Consider the following 9,733-nt stretch of genomic DNA (forward strand, 5'->3'; position numbering starts at 1 on the left):
GTTCATATTGCCCTCACAGGAATAAATTACATTTTAAAATATATTAAAATAGAAAACAGTTAGTTTAAATTGTAATTATAAATCACAATATTACTGTTTTACTGTACTTTGATCAAATTAATGGAGCCTTGGTGAGCATAAGAGACTTCCTTCAAAAACTTCAGTGTTGTGTAATTTTTGATGCGACTGCATAATTCGACTCTTGTGCAACATCTGAATATCAATATTCATCGTTGGTTTCTTTCAGTGTCCCACAGCATAAATGCACCATCTAACTGTCGGCAACTGCATAATTATGATTTACAGCTTACTGGGAGGATGTTTCAAAAAACAAACACAGCGAAACAGAGCTCGTCTCCACTGAGGGTGTGGATTCAGCTGGTAATTACCTGTGGCTTTTGGAATTACTGATAAAGCAACTCATTATCATGCACCCCTGAAGCTGCCGCTCACCCGCTGTGCTCTTATTGGCTGCCTGATCTTTAGGCCTCATCATTATTGGCTGGTGAGGTGAGGTTGCCCTTTCTAAGAACACTCATTCCTGCATGCAATCAGATATGCTAATGAAGCATGCTGATGAAACACACTGCAAATATACTCAGTTAAATATTACATTCTGCGTATTGCCCCAATCTTACCTTTTCTTTTTCATTTTACATGTTAACTACTCTTTGTATTGAAAAAGAAAACAAGCAAGACTTGAACCACAAAGATGATTTCGATGCATGATTTGGTTTTTTCATCCAGCTAAAAAATGCATTTAATTGCAATTTCTTGCTATTGTATGCCTATGTGTGTGTGTGTGTGTTTGCCTCTGCTGTTTTTTTTTCCATAATCAGAGCTGCAAAGTCAACAACAACAGTGCAAAATGTGTCAAATAAGCATTGGTGATTTTTGAAAAATAAGCACTAACTGAGGCTTACACTGATTGTGTAAGTCTCTGAAAGCCTTGACAAAGAAGGTCTCAGCTAAGACGCCAGATTCCTGCTCTAATAGCAGACAACCTCTCTCTGTTTACCTGCGGACCAATGACACGGAAAGTTTCCTCAGCATGAATGCAGGTGATCTCTAGCGGCTCGGTCCCCGAAATGTGGCAGAGCAAACGACAAGTCTGAAATCAGAATAAACAGCACCACATTGAAGTTAACCCTATAGTACAATTCAAACACTTTAGAAGATTATACGATATAGGTATTGTTAATAGAGATTGACCGATATATCTATTTACCGATATTTTTCCCGATATTTAAGCATTTTTCAATAATCGGATATCGGTTTTGTAATATCGGATTCACCGATAAACGCCGAAACATGCCAGTTGGGAAATGCAATAAAATACGATGTTTTTGTTGTTATATTTCAATATTCCAGAGAATATTATTCAGTGAATTAACATTATCCAGTGAATTATTCTTCACTCTTTAGCCTATTAAACAGCTTATAAACCTACTAAAACTGTAGTTTAAAATGAAGTTGATATGACTCCTTTCCTTAATTTATTTTCTCCATTTGAAAACATTAGACCTTCTACATTTATTTTGCTTATTGTTAATATTAGTGTTGCTGCTGATGCTTTAAATAAAATGTTTTTTCATTGTTGTAATATGAAGATTAAGTTTAACATGAAAGACTGCTAATTTTCAACACTTTTTTTAAGATGACTGAAAGGAGGAAAAACCAAAGTGAAGTATGGACTTACTTCACTCAGTCATTTATTTACTTTATAACAGTAAATAAATATCGGTTCTGCATATCGGTTATCGGGCACATAAACATGCAAATAATTGGTAGCGGTATCGGGTATAAAATATCAATATCGGTCGATCACTAATTGTTAAACGCACTGCTATGCATCAATCTGACAATAAGTATTGAATGCACATATTATGGAATATAATAAGTATAATAATACCCATAATAATATTGAGTTTATTGAATAATATTGTGTTTATTGAATACTGAGTGAATTTTAATAATTTAATTTTGTATTATTGTGTCATTATTCAACAATGGTGTAAATTGGCCCTGCTGTTACATTGGTGTCTTCAGAATATTTTTGAAGATAAACTGCTTTGTAATCTAATCTTTGTCAGAACAAATCATATTAAATTGAGCCGCTCACCTCCACCAGTTGCTCTTTGTGTTCAGTCAGTGTGCCGGCATAATCAGCCACGGCCTCCAGGTTTCCATCACCACCGGAGGCCTTCAGGGCCTGCAGCACCAGATGATCTGAATGCAGCTTCAGCAGCTCAGTGGCCCTCCCCACCGCTACCCTATGAAGCTGAACAAAAATTCCCCAGGTATTGGTATTAATTACATGCAAAACAAGACAATATTGTTTTAGCAACATACTTCAATGTTTTTATTTGTTATGAGCAAAATGAGCAATATGAATTATGTATGAACAATCGGCCAGCAATTGTACTGAAGGGCATTTACACAACACCGTTTTCAACTAAAAATATAAAACTTATGCATTTTGGTCATTCACTTACATGACAATGGTGCTTTGGGTGCTCGAAAATGGGGTTCAAAATGCAAGTTTTTGGAAACGATACTGTTATTGTCTCTATGCAAAATACAAAAACGTGAATTTGTGAAAACGGTGATGTCATGTGCATGCGTATTATATGTTCAGTCTATAGGCATGTGCAAGTTTATTTACAAACTGCTGGCCTGGCATATATCAAATAGCCTTTTTAGTCATTTTTGCAGATCCATGTGAACGAGGATCATTTTGGCAACATCGTCTGTACACAAAACTTTTCAAAAACAAAGGAAAAACTTTTCTGTTTTTAGTACATCTCTGTCGTGTAAGCGTACTCTCATTTAATAATAATAATTAATAAATAAATAAATATATATTTTAAATAAATTATTCATTTTTTGTATCGTTCCCAATAAGGTCTTATTATGCCATATATACAGGACATAAGACCCCACACACAGTACTTTTTTATTTCTGCATATATCGAGAGACTGTGGAACCTCTTTGAACTCTTTGCATCTAAAAGATTTTGGGTTTTTTTGACTGTTTATTCTTTAGTTCTGTAATACCTGTCAACAAATAACTTGTACAATTTATGTTGTTACAGTATGTTGTTATGTCTCAATAAAAAAAGCAATTGTGCTCATTTAAGTTTCACAAAGCAGCTTTCATTTCGAGTCATCTTCAAAGTCATGAAAGCTGACTTGCAGACTAGTAAGTGAACCAGATTCAGTAACCTAATGTATTAAGTGAATGATTCATTACAAAATGATAACTCGGGATTTTCTGAATCTTTCTGAGCCATTCATCCAAAAAATTACCTTATAAGAGTCACTTGTTCGTGAATCAGACTACAGTGGCTTGATTGACATTCATGACATTCAATTCACAACTTGAGTAAATATGTCATAGCACTGTAAATTCAGCATAATGACACAGGAAACACTGGGATGGACGCCTCTGAAGAAAGATTTCGATTTTGTTTTAGATGCTTTGGCTCATGGGATTCATTCCCTGCACACAGCTTGTCACAAGAATCTCACCTCTCGCCTGAGATCACTGACACTCTGACAAGTCTTCAAAATAGAGAGCTCCATCTCATCTGTGGCCTCTTTGGCTTTAAGCGATTGCTGCTAGAGGGGAAAAGAAACAGAAACAAAGATAGAAAGAGAATTTAATATACTGCAAACATGATGAATTTCAACCAGTTGTTCATGCACCATCCATGTTGAAGAGCTGTCAAGTTTCAACACAAGGGTCAGTGTCCCAAGCAACCTGAAAGATGGACTTTGTAAGACATGACAGTCTTTATCCACAGTTTTCTCTTCAGAGGACAGGCAGACAGGTGGGTGGGATTGCTTTCAGATGGGATTACAACGGGGTGCCAACATAAACGCGCCACAGAAGCCGTGTGAATGTTTGAAGAGCTCTCATCTTCTGTGCTTTACTCTGAGACATCACACTGGGACTTAAACAGTCATTGAACTTCAGTGAACACACTCTGAATACAGTATTCCTGTCACTGAAATGGTGGACAAGTAAAGCGGGGAACAACCCAGATATTACCATGTAAAAACAACACTGTCTCTAAATAAGTTTTGGCTGATGACAGCAGAGACATGTACATAGTCGTAAATATTCAAGGACTGGTAGACAGAAAGAAGAAATAAATTGCAGTGCTTGAGGGAGGCAAATTCATGCCCATGGTCTGTTTACTGACAGTTGCACTCAAAAATGTCAGGAGCTTGTTTAAATGGACAGTTCCGAGCCGATTGGCTGTTTATAAAGAGTCCATAAATGATGCTTCTGAGGACGAACAAATCACTAGATTTGAAGTTTGTAAGATTGCCATCAGTGTTTTGTCTGAAAATGAACAAATTAGTATTCTACAAGCAGAAGCGTATATTTCACTTTGTGTTCTGAGTTGTTTGTGGGCAAAAAAAACAGTATTTATTCCTTTTTGGGGAACAGGAATTATGATCATAATGTCTATAATTTTAAAAGACTCTTTCAAATTTCCACACTAAACTATTATTTTGGTTTAACCCCTTTCAGATAAATCCTCCCCTAAATATCATGTAAAACAAAACAAACTGTCACTTTAGATGTTGGTCTCTTCCTGTCTAAGTGGGCGATTCTGGGGCAGAATCAGCTGCAATGAGGACCACACATCAAACGTCTGGCTGCATGAGACTAATGAAAACTGGGAAACTGTTTAATCAGAAGCAGGCATAACGTCCTCAAAAACTACAGATGAGAAGATAAGTGTGTCTGAAACATCACATTTTGACCAATACATTTCCATGACCTTTTCAGTCAGCTGTGAATTCTGAATTTATAAAAATAATTTGAATTCAGACCAATTCCCCTATGTATCATTCAACTCAATAATGTGGTTGCAAATCAGACTGCGGCTTGTGAGCAAGTTTTACTACATACCCAAGTGCAATTTCTAGCCTAAAAAATAGTTCAGCAAATAACTTGAAAAGCTTATATTAATAGAAATTCCAGAACTTTTCCTTGACTTTAAAGATTTGATTTATGTCCATGACTTTTCTAGGCCTGGAAAATAATAATTTTAAATGACCTAATATTTAGGTTTTCCATTTACATTTCATACATTTTTAACTCATATTTTTTGGCTACTATTTATATTCGCCATGTGTTCTTGTGAGATCGCGGTACTAGTAATGCCAATGTCATGGCTTTGATTCCCAGGAAATCCATTTAAAGCACCAGAAGTCACTTCAGACAAATGCATAAGAATAAAAGTTAACATTTCAACGTTCCATTTTTTTTTTAAATTGTGAAGATTTTACGTTTACCTGTATATGTAAAGTGAAAGAAAATGTCAAAAACTGCAGTGACTCAATCTTTTTCCTTGAAAAGGGTTTTTCTTTCACAAGCCATTCAGTATATAGCAATGAATACCACGTCAGTTATCAACCTTCAAATTAATGCTGCTATTAAACCATTATATGCATTTGTTCTTCATTTTTTCATATATTTTCTTTTTTTTCCATGTTTTCCTTCTTTGTGACTCTTTCTTTTCTTTTCATCCCTCTATGGTTTAAAGCAGTGGTTCTCAACCTTTTTTGGGCCAGGTCCCCCTACCCATTATCCAGGGCCCCTACCGTCCCCCATCAAATAAAATGTTGTCTAATCATCTTCACTGAATATTAAAGTTGATTATTATTTTGTGTTTATAATGAGGACTATTATTATATTTACAATACCATTCAAATATTTGGGGTCATTACGATTTTAAGAAATCAAATACTTTAATTCAAGGGTCCATTAAATTGATCAAAAAAGAAAAGTAAAAAAGACAGACTTTTTTTACAGTAAATTATTTGACAATAAGTGTAATAACATTCATTTACAGAGTTTTTAAGCATGTTGGGAATTTTCAGTGATTTGGCTATGTTGTGGTTTCTTTGACACTGACATACTGACATTCCCAGTTGCCCCAAAGGTTAAAGAGACTGGTTAAAAATTTCTATTTAGAAATATTTCAGTTTGTTCTTCCTTTCCTGGAGCTTTTGAACACCCTTTTTACTGCTGTGATTTATCTCTAAATTTTGGGTGGATGTTTTCAATTAGTTTTCAGTGAAAATGAAAAATAATATTTATCCCTTAGTAAAAGGAAACACCCTGTTTTTAAGACCATACTGAATTCCGTGTTTTCTGACTGAACATGGTAATTTTGGTGGCTAAATATCACATTTACACAAGACATGTAAATGGAAGAAATGTAAACCCTCCTTTACTATACTTCTTAGATTTTGTGAGAATATTTCAAACTGTGCTTTCAAAAACTAAGTAGAAAGATTGGAAAGGTATGCTCCTCAATGTCCAAATAGCTACTATTTTAGTGCTGTTCTGATTTATATCTTTATTAGTCATGAGTCCATTAAATTTCAAATCTTGCTTTTTTTGTATGTCAGTGTGGTGTGCCTTATGATGTTGATATGTTCCTTGTCTTGCATTGTACATGTGCAATTAAAAAATTAAATGACAGTAAAGATATTAATCATTTTAATAAAGATTTCTATTTTAAATTATTTCAAACAATTCACATTTCTATTTTGCATTTCATATTTATATTTCAGTCTTTCTGCTCTGTGAAAAATTAAAATACTTCCACATAATTATTGAGCAGCATAAGCATTTTCAGCTATACTGTATATAACAGCTATAATAATAATAAGAAATGTTTTTTGAGCAGCAATCAGCATGATTTCTGGAGGATCATGTTACACTGAAAACTGGAGTAATGAAGCTTTAGCATGACAGGAAAAATACATTTTAAAATATATTCAAATAGAAAGCAGTTCTTTCAAATTGAATATTGTAGAAAATGTTACTGACCCCCTTTTGAAGCATGTATTTAGCCCATATATAATTAAAAAAATGTCATGACACGTCATGATATTTGATTTGACTGGATTTGAAATATCATTATCATTAGTTTCCCAACAAGCAAAAAAATTAATAAAAAACAATAAAAATAATATAAATTATATTTTTGAGCGTTAAATAAACTCTTTAGTATTTGGCATTCAAACCAATCGCAGCCAATCAGCAAACAAGAAGCATTCATGTTAATTTTTCCACACAAGAACAAGAAAAAAAGCATATCATGCTTTATCGTGTCAGAATGCTAGCTAATGTTTTGATGGGAAGTTCGGCAACTGTGCAGAAAGCTGAGCGAACACTAAAGTCAAGAGTCGTTGCTATGGAAAGGATACAGCGTCTTGGTGTAAAATGGCGAGTAACACTACTATACCGCACATAAAACCCATTATAATCAGTAATTCTGTCACTGAATGAGCGCTACAGTAAACAGATGCCGCATTCTATTTCTGACGCACTCCACACACTTGCTCTACTGCGCTAACTGGACAAATAGATATGGAAAGTTCGCTTTGATTCATCCAGTGTAGAGATGGTGTTAGGCCGTTGCAGAACACTTTCTTTTGCAAGTTTCAGGCTCATACATCTTTGGTGCAAACTCGCCTTAACCAAAAGCCCCCAAAAACATCTCAGCGCCCCCATTTCAAAATTATTAAGCAGGAAAAAATAAACACCTATAGATTTGCACTGCAAGACTTATTTTTCCCAATGTATGAGGCACAGTGAGGGTGTGAGGTTCATTAACAGCTACTCCACAGAAGGGGAGACATGCAGAACATCCTTCACACACTGCACAACAAAGACGTGAAGGACAGATGTCCAAGCCAAGTGAAAAGTTTGTGTTAAGATATGAATATAAGAGCAAGTTAAGGACACAAAATCAACGTCATACAGCTACACTGGGATGCAGTTTGGAGTTTTCCTCCTGCTGCCACCATCAAGTGAGACTCAAGTCATGCGGTGAATGACTAGTCAGTGCAATCCCTAATGTATGTATGTCTCCATCTTACCGCGTGTCTCCATGTGTTGATGAGCTGTTTGGTCTCCTGACGTGTGATCTGGCAGAGCTGTATGATTGTCTCTCTCTGCTCGTGGCTGGTGTAGGCAGAGTCTGTAAAGTCTTCGGTTTTCTCCATCAGAGCTTCCAGCTGAGCCGCCACAGCCTCACAGGACACACAGTACAGAGAGTCTCTCAGACCCTCCACTTTAACCTGAAAGACAAACATACAACCATCTGGTGAGATACTGATTCATGATATACCAGTCATTGGCTAATGTCTGCATTTTTCATATTATATGGGATATTAAATTTTTTCAACCCATTCGTAGCATTAAAATAATTATCACTATCAGTCAAAATTTATTTTGCTTCTGCAAAATTTTGTAGACCACCTTAATGAGTGAAGCGTGTAATCTCAGTACCAATAGTAGCACCAAACATAATTTGTATTCAGAAGTTCCTGGTTGGCAAGATTTTGTAATGTTTTTGAGAGAATCTCTTACGCTCACCAAGGCTGCATTTATTTGATCAAAAATACAGTAATATTGTGAAATATATTATTACAATTTCAAGTAACTGTTTTCTATTGTAATGTATTTTAAAATGTAATTTATTCCTATGATGGCAAAGCTCAATTTTCAGCAGCCATTACTCCAGTCTTCAGTGTCACATGATCCTTCAGAAATCATTCTAAGACGCTGAATAGAAAGTTAAAAAGAACACAATTTATTTGAAATCAAAAACTTTTGTAAAATTGTATTGACTGTTACTTTTGATCAATTTAATGTGTCTGTGATGAAAAAAGTATCAATTTCTTTCTTTCAAAAAAAAAAGACCCCAAACTTTTGAACCGTAGCATTTTTTTTTTTTTGACTGGTTGAACAATACTTTTTTTTTTTTCAAGTCGTTAAAAGAGAAACTTTATCCATTGAGACATTCATCCAAGAGCCCTTGGCCTACACTTGCACCTTAAAGTCTTTAATCCCAGCATAGATGCTGATAGGAAGTGCTTTGGCCTCCCCACTGCTCCTCGTGTCAGTCACAATCTCAATGACTTGCTCCAGGGCCAGACGCATACGTTGGAAGACTGCTTCTTTGTTGATCCGTGCCGACTCGCAGTCAGGATGTCTCAGACAAGTCTGAGAGGCAAAGAGGAACAAAAATTATCTTTAAAATGCAGGGGAACAACAAAAGTACAGGTGCAAAATTTGGCATGTAAACAGGATGTTATTACACTTCACTACATTTTTCAGAATAAGAAAAGAAAACACACTTTTTAGAGGAACGGACAAGCTCAAATATGGAAAAGACCCTTGTGAAAAAATATCAGTGATGTATCAGATGGTAATATCATGGTTCATCCATAGACAATAGATAACCATGGTGCTATGCCATTCCCATATAGCATACCATACTCCAAGGGACATCGACACCATGGTGTAACATGGTACATGTCTAGAAACTATGATGTTACCATGGTAAAATAATATAATAACACCATTGTAATTTTTCATAAGTGAAAATGTATTTATGTGATTCATGCCGCACTTCAACAGTCCCCGTTCCTTTTGCAAAAACAGACAGCAAACATTTGAGTGGTTGCTGAAGTCAAGGCCTCATTTCCAGACAAGATGAACACTTTTCACATAACTACTACTTAAAGCTGCAGTCCGTAAGTTTTGCCTCTTTGTCGCCATCTCTGTTTGAAAACCTGCAATTGCAGCTGTGTGCGGAATTATCTTCCTTGCGTGGGTTGTGCGGCGGCACGGCTCCAGCTCGGATGTATCTAATGTTCTGAAGAGTATGTGTGGCAGTCAGTCACCGCACCG

General features: G+C 35.7%; 1 protein-coding gene across 3 annotated transcripts in view; it reads right to left on the bottom strand.

The window, feature by feature from the left end:
* LOC107653856 (alpha-catulin-like) overlaps positions 1-9,733 on the bottom strand; it is a 63,275-nt gene that overhangs the window by 8,829 nt on the left and 44,713 nt on the right. For 2 of the 3 annotated variants that reach the window (XM_016440714.1, XM_016440711.1), the window contains exons 6-10: positions 8,873-9,043; positions 7,915-8,115; positions 3,532-3,621; positions 2,123-2,281; positions 1,019-1,111 (exon numbers count right to left, since the gene is read on the bottom strand). In XM_016440714.1, the coding sequence (XP_016296200.1) occupies positions 1,019-1,111; positions 2,123-2,281; positions 3,532-3,621; positions 7,915-8,115; positions 8,873-9,043 (714 nt within the window). The remainder of the gene's footprint in view (positions 1-1,018; positions 1,112-2,122; positions 2,282-3,531; positions 3,622-7,914; positions 8,116-8,872; positions 9,044-9,733) is intronic. The other variant, XM_016440713.1, reaches the window with a different exon arrangement.

This window comes from Sinocyclocheilus anshuiensis, unplaced genomic scaffold (genome assembly GCF_001515605.1).
Source record: "Sinocyclocheilus anshuiensis isolate Anshui unplaced genomic scaffold, SAMN03320099.WGS_v1.1 scaffold223, whole genome shotgun sequence".
NCBI classification, from domain to species: Eukaryota; Metazoa; Chordata; class Actinopteri; order Cypriniformes; family Cyprinidae; genus Sinocyclocheilus; species Sinocyclocheilus anshuiensis.